This window comes from Macrosteles quadrilineatus, unplaced genomic scaffold, assembly GCF_028750875.1.
Source record: "Macrosteles quadrilineatus isolate MER2022 unplaced genomic scaffold, UCM_ALF_1.0 Scaffold_3__2_contigs__length_128488019, whole genome shotgun sequence".
NCBI lineage: Eukaryota > Metazoa > Arthropoda > Insecta > Hemiptera > Cicadellidae > Macrosteles > Macrosteles quadrilineatus.
In genome coordinates, this window is record NW_026542596.1 from 92,505,059 (window position 1) to 92,520,108 (window position 15,050).

The window sequence follows — 15,050 nt, forward strand, 5'->3', positions numbered from 1 at the left end:
TACAGATATTTGTGTCTTTGTTGTCTTTTTTTTATATTAATTACTCAAGAGACAATTAAGGACTCATAAAACTGCATGCTACTGATTCAAACTGACAAAACTGTATGGTAAATAAGAAACAATATTTTTAGTGCAGACAAACCATTTTAGTCCAGCTATAGGGGGTTGAGTATGCACTGAAAGTGTAACTCTTTTTGACTTTTAATTGTTGTTGGGGGCATCTTAGAGATGACAAAAACCGATGTTGTCGCCCTCCCAGCAGGTGCACAACTTGGGGGGAGGGGGGGAAGGTGCTCCGAGACGCGTTCTATAAAATCGCTTATATCTCGTGAACTAGACACGATAGAAACAAGCTCTAAACGGCATTGTATTACCAACTTATCTGCTTAACCAACGTAGCTGTCCGGTGTGCAAGGCATTTAGTAATGTCCTTGACGGCAGATGGATTAGTTGTGATTTCTTTATAGCGGCTGTCATTGCAGGTGCTTCCTTTTCTTCTTAATCCTGCTGCTCCTACTGCAAATGTTTTAAAAATTGTAGAAATCCTCATCATTAAAACCGTTTCAAACAAGATGACCGAAATAGCATCTATTGTTTTCTATGAAGTACAGCATTTCCATGTCTATTTTAATATTCTTTTAATAAAAACCGTATACATTTCAAACTGAAGCATTTTCTTTGGTAGTTGTACCTAGATTTTTGTTTAAATTTTATATTTAAAACAGCCTAGTGTTAGAAACAGCTTATAATTATTTTCTCGCTAACTCGAGAACTCCGTACATATTATTTTAAGGAATGTACAGTACACTTAGTTTTTTGTAATTCGTGTTTTGAACATAGAATGCACTCCAAACACAGTGCTATTCATTGTTTTATGAGAGTTATCTAGGTAGATAAACGGTATTTTGACTTTAAATTGTTAATTTCTAATAAAATTTCAAATAACTCACTTATTATCATTGATATGGGATTTTTCATTGTAAAATATTTAAAGCAGATGCGGTTTGTAATACAATGCCGTTTAAAACATGTTTCTATCGTGTCTAGTTCACGAGATATGAGCGGTGTTCTAGAACTCGCCTCAGCGCTACTTCCACCTCCTCTCACCAAGTTGTGCACCTGCTGGAATGGCGACAACATCGGTTTTTGTCATCTCCAAGGTGCCCCCAACAACAATCAAAAGTCAAAATGCGTTATACTTTCGGTACATACCCAATTTTTACAAGTCTGTACTACACGTTGATTTCTGCCACGCAGTGGCGTCACCCACATCACTGTGCCGCTTCATCGGAAACCTCGCATAACCTTGTAATATTTCGATATAATTGCCATATAAAGTCACTTTAGCATGTTAAACATATTATGCACGATGAAAAACTGTACTGTTTGTTGTTTTAAAGGGGTTTTAATGGATAGTTTAACGTCATTTAGGGGTTTTTATTCAAATTTTAAAATAAATTGTTAAATAACTCAACTAATATTATAGATAGGGGACTTTTCCTGGTTACTTTTTTAAAGCAGATAAAGTTGGTAATACAATGCCGTTTAGAGCTTGTTTCTATCGTGTCTAGTTCACGAGATATAAGTGATTTTATAGAACGCGTCTCGGAGCACCTTCCCCCCCTCCCCCCCAAGTTGTGCACCTGCTGGGAGGGCAACAACATCGGTTTTTTTCATCTCCAAGATGCCCCCAACAACAATCAAAAGTCAAAAAGAGTTACACTTTCAGTGCATACTCAACCCCCTATAGATGCTGGACTATTTGTGGTTTTTGCACTTTTGTAACCTATGAATTGGTAATTATTGTGTAAATAAATTTCTTGATAGATTGATTGATTTGATTAAAATTAATGTGCTATGGTCCTTATACTAAACAAAACAGTGCAATCGTAATCCCCCATTGCTGAAACAATTATGGTTTAAAAGTTATTGAAACTTTTGTGATTTTTCCCTATATAATAATATAGTTACTCCCACCATTTACCCATGATAAAGGCTGTTGACAAGCTAATAGGAGAAAGTATGAGTCAGATTGCTGATTCCATTTATTAATACTGTAGAGCGTAGGCTGGTAGGCTACTCTAAAAAAGTTAAAATTACAACACATAGCTTAATTTCTGGATTTAACTTAAATAAAAGTGATTTTTCAACAGTGTAAAGCATACTCAGTACAAACATATCCTGTGGAGCGGTTGAATAACAAAGAGTTCTAGAAAATGTTGAAGGTATCATAAAAGTGTGTCCTGTATAATCTAATATATGCCAAATAAGACTATGCCAATGGCAATGGTATTGTTGAGTGAAAATTTGAAAATGTACGTTTTCATGTCCCTGGCCTTTTACTTCGTAGATACTGGATTTGTAGTTTATTATTATGTGTTTTAATATTTTTTGGGACGGGGGCAACATGTTACACACATTTATTTGGTTTTAAATAGGTTCTAGGTATTTTTTTCGTATTTTTAAAGTCTCAAAATTCACGACCATGACGTGTCCCTAGGGTACATTTTCCAACTTTCACGCTGTTTTTAGACTAATTATTCATGCCGAAATATATAAAGCCATATTTTTATGTCATCAATGGTTATTAAACTTACAAAAAAGGAGCATATTTTAATTTTATTGTCATTGCAACTGACTACAATGACAAAATAAGTCTTTCCCTCGATTTGGCGTCACGACCATTTGGGAAAAATTTTCAACTTTGGAGCACGACAGTGGCAAGCCTGGCGTCAATGTCAGTTCTCAGTTGGTTTGAGAGACTAGTTCGGGGTGTACGTCAGGATTGTAGTGCCGGTCGTTTCGAGTTGAAAGGAGGAATTACAAGATTAATAAAGGAAAGATTGTGTTTTTTGTAATTTTGGTGTGTCCATGACCGTACGTAGTCATTCGATGAAGTAGACATGGTGTTAATTTTTGTTTATAAGATATTTCAATTGCTAGATTAACCTAGAAGTCCACTTTGAATCCTCGAACATGAGGTGCAGGGCTACCGCCAGAACAGAGCCAAATAGCACGTAATTTCACGACCAAAGTTTCACGACCATCGCGGGTTTTTTCACGACCAATCCAGCCTTATGGATTATAGTGTGTTTGGTCGTGACAATAACTTTAATATAATTGTAAATTGAACAGTTTAGTTAAATTGAAACACACATTTTTATTATAACTAACAGTATAATTGAAGGATTGCTTAGAAAGATTTAAATTATTCCAGACAATTCACGACCGTACCGCTTGTCCCTGACCATCACGTTTATGATTTCTATCATAACAATTTCAAAAATTAAAATATCGTCATATTTCAATGTTTTATACACAAAAGAAGCACACCTCTATACAAACATAACGATTTTTCGGGTCTCAGGTAAGTTTTTTCGTAGTTATACAAACTTAAAAAGATTTTATTGGCTTTTTTTCAATTTTTTGAGTTTTTTGATTTTTTTCTGGAAAGACCAAATATACCAAAAGCTTAGTGACCTTTTTATTGTATAATGGTCATAAAAGTAAATTAGTTTATAGCAAAACATAGTTATAAAAATAATATTAACCATTTTTAATATTCATTTAAACGTCCGTTATGGTCGTGACAGGATTTTGTGTTTTTCCATTAAAGATGCTCTTTTAAAAAATAACTACCAAAGATATTATGTTACCATGGACATTTTATGAAACTTCAAATGTTAATGAAATAAAAAAAATAATAAAAGTTTTGAAAAAAGGGGAAAAAATTTGCAAAGTGCTTTTCCTGAGAACGTACGTTTTTAAATTTTCACTCTGTTACCTTATTATTTGTTTCCCTCCAGAATCGGAAAATGAGTAGGTAATTAATTGCTCAATTTATTTGATTTCTAGTAAAAATGATGGTTTAGGAGTTATTTGAGGGGGATGAGGGTTTAGAATGTATAGGTTTTAGATGTAATGGGACTTAACATTATAATAACGATTATGTTTTCGACTGTTTAGCTAAAAAAAAAGATTATACTATAGCTTCACATTTGTACAGTAGATATACCCTAAAATAATTTTTAAAAAGTGTGACTTAAATTAAAGTTGTCTTTAAAAAAAACAGAAATTTGGATATTTATTTGGATTTTACATTAGATGAAATTGTTGACCGTGCCTTTTTACTTGGTTTTCTTGCACTGTTTAGACTAGTAACATGGTCCCCTTCTCCACCGAGGTCATTTTCACGTGGTGCAGTTTCATTATTTTTAATGGATTTCTGGTTGAGTCTTGGTATGCGAGTTGTCTTTTTCACCATACTGCTAGCAGGATCTGGCTTCTGTAAAGGCGGCCCACCTTTAGAACCACTAAAGAAAGGTGTGAGTGAAGATTTAAGTCCTTCATGCGGTTTCCAGGGCGTAAACTTTACAGGTACTTTGGATTTGGTAGGTTCAGATTTCTTCTTGCATTCTTTTTCTTCAACCAAATCATCACTTTGTGTATTTTTACACATCTCCTTACATTCATCAGATACAATTACATTAATATTCTCTACATTTTCTTTTTTACATGGATAATTATTTTCTACCAAAACTGACTTTGGATTAGATGTAAGAGTACTCTCTTGACATGAAGATTTACCTTTAACAATTTGCAGAATATGAATTAATTCATTAGTAATGATCTCATTTGGATTTTCTTTTGACCCAGCTGTGTTCAATAAGGATTCCTTCAGTTCATCAACAGAGATGTTCATCGAATGAGCTTCTTCTTTCTCAACATCCAACCACTTCATCGCTGATTCTTTTACTTCCCTCAATAATTCAATCAACTTCCTTTGCTCATCATCTTTTATAATCTCAGTTTTCACTTCCCTGACATTTTCATCTTTATTTTCCAATTCATTTATTTTTCCTGGGGATGAAGAATTCTGGTTTGTGGTGGAAATATTTCGGCTATCTGTCTCACTAAGTTGCAGTGGTTTCAAAGTAAGAACCTCTTTCAGTGTGCTATTCTTCTCTAGTACCTTAGAGTTGGATTTCACAAGTGCCTCATGAGATGTATTTTTTGTTTTATTGTCTCTCACAGTTTCGCCATCCAGAGCTGATCCTTTAGGTGGCTTGGATATTTGTAGAGGTGGATTGATGGGGTCAGATAATAACACCTCCTGACTCTCGTTTGTTGGATTTATTAAATATACTTGTATGTTTTCTTCAACTTTCGCACTTTTCAATTCCTCATTGTTGATCCTCTCTTTCAAGTCACACTGCAATTCACCAAATTTTCTAAGCTGGAACAATGAATTTAATTAAAAGCTAAGTAGAATTACAGTACTGAAAACTTCTCTCATTTGGACCTATATGGTAATGTATGGACACAGTAATGATACAATGTACTGTGAGTACTTTGTCGGACTAGCCCGCCATTTAAAAAGTAATTTGTGAATCTGATCGGACACACATCACGAACGTATTATTAAATTAAAAGACATGCTGAGATGTATTTTAGGGTTATATGACTGACGCAGTGTTAAACTGTAAACTGCATAATATATTTACAAGTTCAGTAGCTTTTTGATGGATCCAAATAAGGCCACGCTGCCCATAATCATTGAGCTTTTAAGTGGTCCTGGTTAAAAAAACAAAAAAACAGCTTGTATTCAGGGAACAAAGCTACACTGAAAACCTTACTCAATTCTATCCTCAAATTGTTTCAATATTTAGTCAAAATATGCACGAGGTGGCGTCGCTGCCTCAAAAATAGAGAAAATGATGGAAGCAGGCCCGTTTTTGACCCTGTCAGCGCCCTAGGCACGTCTAATAGTAGCGCCCCTTTGCAATATATATATAACAGGGTGTATACCGACCGTGAAATCCGGGAATCATGCGGGAGATCTTTGAACCGTGAATTTTGTATTTCTACCTGGAGTTTTCAATTTACCGTGATCGCTCATGACAACAGTGCCGTTTCCGTGATCGCGCATGTCAACAGTGACGTTTCCGTGACCGCGGGAGACAATAATAAATGTCTACACACGGCCGCGAGGGATGATCAGAATGTTCCGCGATCGCAGAAGACGATGATGGTATCTACTATCTACAGAGCCGCAACGGATGATAAGAATATTACCACAATCACGGAAGACGATTGATGTCTACACCACCGCGGGAAACCTCAAGAACTTTGCCGCGATCGCGGAAGACGACGATGATCTCCACAAAACTGCAGGACATGATTAAAATTTTGCCGCAATCGCTGGAGACGATTACCATGGATTCACGACTGCGGGATACGTACGATATCTACAGGACCGCGGGAGATATAATAACTATTTCTACACGGCCACGAGGGATGATCAGAATATTGCCGCGATCACGGAAGACGATGATAATGTCCAAATGACCGCAGGAAAAGATCAGAATTTTGCCTCATTCACCGAAGACGATTATCTCCATATGTCCGAGGGAGATGATTACCATTTTGCCACAATTGCGGGAGGCGACTACTATGTCCAAACGACCGATGGGGACGATATGATGTCCTCACGGCCGCGGGGGTGGTCAGAATTTGACCGCGATCGCGCAAGACGAGGATAATGTCCTCACGACCGCGGGAAAATATCAGAATTTTGCCTCATTTGCGGTAGATGATAATAATCTCATAACGACTGTGGGATACGTTCTTATATTGCCTCGATCATGGAAGACGATAATTTTATGTCCAAACGACCTGACTGCAGAAAATAGTAAGAGTCTTGCCGCAAACGCGGGAGACGATTACGATGCCTACACGGCCGCGAGTGGTTATCAGAAGTTTACCGCGATATCATGCAAATACTACCACGAATTTTTTTTTTAATTTCCAAATTTTTGGCGCCCCCAAAAAAAGCCAATTGCCTCGCGCCCTAGGCACGTGCCTACCGTGCCTATTCGGTAAATCGGTCCTGGATGGAAGATACTTATCAGATTACTTGCAAACTGAAGATACTAAATTGATACTGATGATGATCTTTCACTATTATTTTGTAGTATCTTTTCACCACAAACTACACAAATAAATAACACAAATCTCACTCAGTCAAATAAAACGGTAGCTTTATCGTTAAGTTAGTGATTACAGACCTCCTCAGCGGTGATGCTCAGAGGTGACCGAGACAGCAGCCACAACGCCTGGTGACAGGTGCAAGACAAGGCTCCCCAGTAGGCCAGGTAGTCCTGAGTGAAGGGAGGCACTAGAGCACTCAGTGGACCGGAGGGAAGTTGTGTGACTGTCTTTGTGGAAGTCACTTGTCCCAGGTGATCTGTCAACCATCCGATGCTTGACTGAGGTTCCACCTACGACCAAGGAATGTAATGAAGTGGTGATGTGACATTTACTGTATCTAAAGACTCTACTTTACTCTATATTTTTTTCAGTAAACTAGTTGCACTCTCACTTTTCAAAACAACCTCTTAATCAGTGACATGGATGTCCCTCAAATAACATTTATGATGCTGAGAAACCTTTAACGTTTGAGCAAAGTGCTTTTGGTTTAAGTCAAAGGAAAACTTCCAATCCTCAATGAAAACTTATTAGGAGAAAAATTTTTATGTAATGATGATTTATTAATATTCATTTAATATTAATCTGTAAATCTTTTTTTTAATTGGAAATTCGTATAAGTTTTTGAATCACTACACAAATAGTCCAGAACTGCAAACATTTTCTTTAAAACATAACTAGATTATAAGTACCTTGAAAAAATAGGCTACAATTAAAATTCCATCATTCTTTCCTAAAGCTTCGGCCTGAGTTTTGTAACTGGAGTTATAAAACACCACATGCATCTCTAGGGGTGGGCTGAAAAAAATGTTGGTCATTGTACTACCAAAAATTGATTTAACACTCATACTAACATTCTGTTCCTAAAGTATCTATTATGTTGCAAACGTATTTGGGTTTGAGCCAAATTTTATTATTTTTTTTAATTAAAACAAAATGAAGACAATTTTTATATTTGATTGGTATGTTTGTTTATTTAAATGTAAACCTACTAGGCGCCTTTGTAAACCGAGCCGTTTTTTGGATGTCATCTTTGTGGACGGGAATTTGGTGGTAAGCCTTGGACAAATCAATGGCAGAGAAATGTGTACAGCCTGCTTAATTGAACGAGAAATCCTGAATATGTGGTACAGGGTATCTGTCAGGAACAGTAGGAGTATTGTAAGCACGGTAATCATCGCAAGGACGCCATCCATTTTCCCCTTTAGGCACCATGTGCAAAGGCAAGGACCAGGGGCTTTCAGAGGGTGGAACAATACCAAGCTTAACCATCTCCTCAAGTTCTTTCCGGGCAGCTTTCAATTTTTGAGGATGTAAGTGATGTGGTCGACAGTGAACAGGAGGACCAGGTGCAGGTGTCACATTTATATGATGAACTGTTTAATGTTTTACAGTACGAGGTAAGCCTGGAGGACGAATAATATCAGGGAATTCAGCAAAAACTTCTGCCAATGTTGAGGAGAAAGATATAACTTTAATACTCTGTAGTTTGATTGTGTTAGAAACTATTCATTCAGCATTCAATCCCGTTTTCTTGTCATCCAAACATTTCATCTTGCAATCGGGTAACAAGTAATAGTGTGAAAGGAAGTCTGGACCTAATATAGGTACTGAAACATCCGCTACCACTAGACTCCAAGGTAAACTACGTCTAAGACCTAGATTAAGGGTGAGAGGCATGGTACCATAAGTATTTATTTCACTGTTATTGGCAGTACTTAGTGAATAGCTAGTAGGATAACATTTATATTTGATAAGGCGTTTAGGAAAACACAACACATCAGATGTCGATAAGGAACCCATTTCTGTCCATCAGAAAGAGACGGCTGCCAGCATTTGACAATCCGTTGTGGCCTCTACGGATTGTTGCTGAGGTTTCCCTGAAAAGAGCATGGAGAAAGACATTTGGTAGCATTATTTTTGAATTTTCTATGGTACAGGACCAGAGTTCTTAGAGGGATTGGGCACGTTTTCTGATCCACCACGAGACTGAAAATGACCCCTAGGTCTCACCTGTGTATCTCATACTCTGATTTCGGATAATGCTTGAACTTGCGTTTAGAGGGATTCTATTGCGTTTAATAAAGAATCATTACCTGAAGAGACTTAACAAATACTATGGTATTTGTTAAGTCTCTTCAGGTAATGATTCTTTATTAAACGCAATAGAATCAATGGTTTTTATTTTGACAAATACTATGGTATTTGTTAAGTCTCTTCAGGTAATGATTCTTTATTAAACGCAATAGAATCCCTCTAAACGCAAGTTCAAGCATTATCCGAAATCAGAGTATGAGATACACAGGTGAGACCTAGGGGTCATTTTCAGTCTCGTGGTGGATCAGAAAACGTGCCCAATCCCTCTAAGAACTCTGGTCCTGTACCATAGAAAATTCAAAAATAATGCTACCAAATGTCTTTCTCCATGCTCTTTTCAGGGAAACCTCAGCAACAATCCGTAGAGGCCACAACGGATTGTCAAATGCTGGCAGCCGTCTCTTTCTGATGGACAGAAATGGGTTCCTTATCGACATCTGATGTGTTGTGTTTTCCTAAACGCCTTATCAAAAAAAAAATTATCTTTCAAACAAAAAAAAGTTCATTCCGATCCGACAAATAGTTTGCGAAATATACGATTTAAAAAAATCAATGGCCGCCATTTTGATGACGTCATAGCTCGAAAACGTACCAGGTGCGAACTTGACACCCGAGTGGAAAACACTTCCTAAGACACCTCTATTGAAATGCAAAAGCAAAATTCTCTATACACGACATGCACACAGAACCCTAGTCAGGTCCTGGACTACCAGGTGTTGAAGGAATATCAGCCACCTCCATGATCTTATCAGCCAGTTTGTCTATGGAGAGCTCAAGTTGCGTAGTCAATATGGCTTGTGAATGAGGAGGGAGTCATCTGAGCCACAGTTGATGAAGCATGTTGTCTTGTTGGAGTGTGAGCCCGAGAGAGACCTAAGATTCCTCAAAAACTGGGAAGGCCTGTGGTCTCCAAGGCCCTCTTCAAGGTGGACTCAGCAGTCGCCGCACACGTTACTCTTCGTATGCAGAGAGGCGTTCAATCAGTTTCTTCTTTAGATATCCGTATTTGTCACCTTGAGGAGGGTTCGTTGATGTCTTTGACTTCAGCAGCAATTCCTGTGTCCAATTGCAAGACCATTTAGTGAAACTTGGTGTCGTAGTTGGAAATTCCAGATGTAAGAAATTGTGAGTCAACTTGACAGAATCAAAGACTTGGTCTTTCAGGCCAAATCCAAATGGGCGGAAGTTTGACGGCTACTCTGTTGACCGATATGTTTTGAGAAGTGCTGGGTTGTCTAATCCGTTGACGCAGTTCCTCATTTGCAGTTCTAAGAACGGCAAGTTGAGTCTGCAGGTCTTCTAATGACATCGTTGTTAGAGGAAATACAAAAGGTTAAAACTCTTCTAAGAAAATAATAGTCTTTTAGATAACAGTTGTAGTCAGGGTCACCATTTTGGTCGTTGTTGTTTGTGTAGTTCAAATCAACTTACGAAAAAATAAGTAAGGAAGAAAATAATTTATTAGAAGAGTTACAAAGTGTACATTCCTCTAGAAAACCAACAACAAAAATAATTTTCTTTCTTACTTATTTGGTCGTAAGTTGTTTTGAACTACACAAACAACAACAACCAAAATGGTGACCCCGACTACAACTGTTATCTAAAGACTAGGCCTATACCAAAGTCTAAGTTCTTTCTACGTCAACATAGTAAAATACAAATTGTATTAAAGATATGAAGTAACGTAAACAATGAGTCGAATTACTTCCAGTGTCGGGAGGACAGTTGGCGCAACCCAAAGAACAATTCTACTCTACTTTCCATTGCCTTAATATATAACTCGAAATACAAATGTTAACCTGAAGAATACATAGTTGAGTATTCTACCAAAGAACACTAAATTAAGTATACAATACACTTTATTTGCTCACCTCTTTCCATTAATTGTGTGAGTGTTGTGCACATGACTTGACATGCCATAATGGAAATGGATCTGAGAAAATACATATGGTGTGTCTAGTGGACCACCACACAGTGTCGGCTTCTGGTGAGGCCATTGACCTTGGATCCTGACTGAAGAGAAATGTTCATCAGTATAACATTGGAAAGTACTAAAAGCTTTGAAAATATTTGCAGAAATTTGTTTTAAAGACTAAAAATATTAATACATGTACAGGGTGACACAAAGGAACCGGACGTTTTTTAAACAAGTAGTACACAGTAGTTAAATGGAATAAAATGGTTTTAATAATGTACATAGTGAGGTAAACATTTGCCATTTGTTACAAAAAAGTAATTTTTTTAATGACGTCATGCATATGGCGCCCATGTACTTATCTACAAATGTTCATTCTGGTGTGAAAATCATCTGAAACTCGGGTCAGGAGGTCTTGTTCAATGCTATTGATATCTTCTGTAATTGCAAACTTCAAATCCTCTAGAGTGCGTGGTTTGTGAGCATGAACACGCTCCTTAAGAAACCCCCAAAGTAAGTAATCACTAGTGGACAGGTCAGGTGATCTCGGCGGCCACGGTTTGTCACTAAAGCGAGAAATCGCCTTGTTATGAAACATTCATTCAATACTGCTCTCACTCTGGCGATGTTTTCGGGTGTTCTCGAAGTTCTAACAAGGCCTAGTGGTTTCTTCTTTGTTATATTACCAGTTGTTCGGAACCCTAAAACCCATCTTAATAGCGTATTTCGGTATGGAACCGTTCTCCATGGCGATCAATGTTAAAATATCGACTTAAATCCCGCTAGATTTGACGACGGATTCACCATTTCGGACCAAAGTATCGTGTGCGAAAACGCGATGGCCTAGGGTCCACTGAGCCATTTCAACAAAAATGGCAAGTCTCACTGAAGGTAATGACATAACTTCAATCTTCCTACCACTTGCGACAACAATGGAACAGCTGTTTAAAAAACGTCCGGTTCCTTTGTGTCACCCTGTATAAATGCCAGAGTCTCTATACACAAATCACTCTAACAAGTGATTGATCTTTACCCTACAAGTAATTTTAGGGCCAACACAGCTTGCTGAAACCTGAGTGGATCAAGTGAATCTTCCACACGAGTAGAGGATACTGCTAAATTAATTTGCACTGTTGTGTTATTGCGGTGTTGGAGTTTGAAGGACAATCTGTCATGAAATTGTTGTGTAATGCGTTAGCGTCAGACAATTAATTTAATCCCGTTGTCAATGATAGAGCTTTGATTGTTCTTACTGGTGGATTGCCTAGTCTTCATAGGATGAAGGAAGCGTGACTTCAAAGGCTTGGTGCCCTGGATATAGCTTTGTTGAGCTTTACTATAGTAATTATTACTGTTAACAATGTTTGAAAAACCTCCTAGTTAACATCCATGTTGAAAACTCAAAATGTTTATCACTCTTTATCTAAATTTTTGCTTAAATTGAATTTTTTACATTTGACAGGAGTAGGCCTACTATAAAAAAATGCCAGTGTACCGGTACCTGAATTTCCACTATTCCTCAATACTAGTTTTGAAGGAGGCTCAAAAAAGTTAAACCACTTTAGTCGTTTAGCTTTTAAAATTTCAACTTTCTGCAGAGAAATATCGATTGGGGAGACCACGCTGCTTTTTTGTTGTCTTATTTTGTTGCCAATTTCTTCTGCTGCAAGAGGCTCTGCAAATAAAAGAAATAGATTCTTATGTTTGGTCTTTTAAAATTAAAAATAGTAAGATTCATATTAGTAGGTAAAGCCGCGTTTACACCGGAGTTTCAAACAAAAAGTTGCAAACTTTTATTGCAAACACCAGTTGCAAACAGTAGTTTCAAATAAAAGTTTGCAATTTTTATTTCATGGTTTTGTTTCCATGTTTCATGAAAATGTTTGAGATAATTTCGACCTTGATTGAAATATCATTGATTGATAAAAAAACTCCCACTTGGTTTTCCCATCGTCGGCCCCCGATCCAGACTTATTGCCCTTTTTAGATTCTCTGTTAAATTGAATTATGAGGTTCCTCATCCTATTTTGGACCTCTGCCTTGCTTAAGTTAATTTCCCGTGAAATGTCATTCCACGCATAGTTTTTCTTGTTTTTGTTTTTATAGTCGAAAATAGTTTGATTCCAAAGCACTTCATGTTCTCTATAAAAGCTAATTAACTTAATAATATTGTTTGTAATCTCTTCACTCCATCTCACTCAGTAGATCATCACTCACAACACGCACGATACGAGATAAGTCACAACAATAACGAGGTAGCCGTCCAGACAGGGTACTGAGTCGAGATACAGGGTGGTGCGAGTGATCACGTGAGTGAGACAGGAGGTGGTAGCGTAGGGGATGGCGGAGAAATGTTTCTGTTTCGTGTTTCAACGGCTCATAGTGACCGAAACTAGTGTTGCAAACAAAGAGTTTGCAACTCCCTTTGATCTTTACCGACTTCAAGTGGAAACAAAAATTTCTGTTGCAAACACCGAAAAACTGTTTGCAACAGCGAAAAGTTTCGTCTGAAAATGGGCGTTTTTAGAGATGTTTGCAATTTCTGTTTGCAACTCGTGTTTCAAACTCCGGTGTAAACGCGGCTTAAGCTAAAGAAAATTTCTGTTAATCTTTTTTGACCAAAGATATTTTATTTAAAACATGTGGATACGGTAACACCTTTAGGTAATTACAGTATGTAGTTAATTTAGGATAGTTGCATAACCTGAAGGATGGCACCCACTGGCCTTCTAATATAAAAATACCAAATAGTTAAAGACAAGAGAAGGTTTGAAGATGAAGATGACATGGTGGAGAAGATAATATGGATGCAATTTGTTGGTGAGAGCAAAAATGATTGAAGTGACCACAGGAGTAAGTAAAGTTGATTAATATTGTAGCTATTAATAATACAATTTTCTTAGCCAATATGATATTTAAAATCACTATCTACACGGACAAGTTGTTATTACAAGCAACATCTCTTTGAGTGAAAATGAGTGTAATGTAATAGCAGGTCTGCACAGATGATTCTAATTACAAAATAAATATTTCCATCATCACTTACCATCGTTACAATTATCCTCAGAAGCCATTATAACAGAACACCCTAGTACATAGTAGTTGAATAATCCTTCCGAAAGGTTGTGTCTGGAAAAAAATAGCCTAACAAAAATAAGGTAATAAAGGATCACAAAGATTTACATTTTGTCCAACAATAAAGTTGCAAATAGCTCCATACTCTACCAGTTCCCTGTAATTTCCAGTCTAGGCAACAAGACAGCTAGACACTTCGTAACCACAGAGAAGTAAGGAATAAGAGGATACACTACATGGTGTCTTGCACTAGGGCTGGTGTCTAGGGCAAAGGCCCTCGCCTGTATGTACTCATGGTGGAGGAAGACCTCCCTATGCCGTGTGCGATAGTAATTTCCGCACAGTGCTCGCTGTTGGGGCTCTTCCTTGCTTGTCACAAGTAGGCCTTCTGACACAACATACTAGAGCTGAAAGCGCACGGTCGTCTTATAAGCATGTTCCTCTGTACCTTACTTCTCTGTAATAGACAACAAGGTAAGTTATTTATGTGATTACAGTGTTTTCTGTGAACTCTTTAAACGACAATAATCCTTTGAGCTAATCCCACTGTATAGATAACAAAAACTGAAAATAAAAGTTGAAAGGGGAAAGGGTTGAAATCTTGTCTTGGTCAGGTTTGGTGAAAAATAGTAAAACTCACTAGTAGTGGCAGAGCTTAGTGGAATGGGAGAAATCAGTAGGCTCAGTTGAGAGTTCCGCCTTCTTCCTTCTTCTGATAGAGATTTCCTCTACTTTCCACTTAATCTTACTGTTTGACTACCCACTGAAAACCTTTTGTGTTCACAGGATAAGGAAAATCATAATAAAAATTTATATCAATAAATTGATCAATATATCTAAGGCTCAAAGGTTGGAAAGGATTAATTGAAAATTGCTTCACAGACTACTTACAAAAATAGCACAACAATTTTAATATTGGAAGTAGTACAAATTAATTTTAATGACAAAATTACAACTTTAAAACACACAACCTCAA

The 15,050-nt window shown here is 37.3% G+C and overlaps 1 protein-coding gene across 1 annotated transcript; it reads right to left on the bottom strand.

Moving 5' to 3' along the window:
* Nucleotides 1–4,084: 4,084 nt before the first annotated feature.
* LOC128990188 (uncharacterized) lies at nucleotides 4,085–15,050 on the bottom strand. Its single transcript, XM_054412473.1, has 7 exons — nucleotides 14,966–15,050; nucleotides 14,046–14,128; nucleotides 12,501–12,674; nucleotides 10,956–11,097; nucleotides 7,680–7,785; nucleotides 7,068–7,280; nucleotides 4,085–5,236 (listed from the first exon to the last, which is right to left on the bottom strand). The coding sequence occupies exons 2-7, from the start codon at nucleotides 14,071–14,073 to the stop codon at nucleotides 4,085–4,087; spliced, it is 1,815 nt and encodes a 604-aa protein (XP_054268448.1). The 5' UTR covers nucleotides 14,074–14,128; nucleotides 14,966–15,050.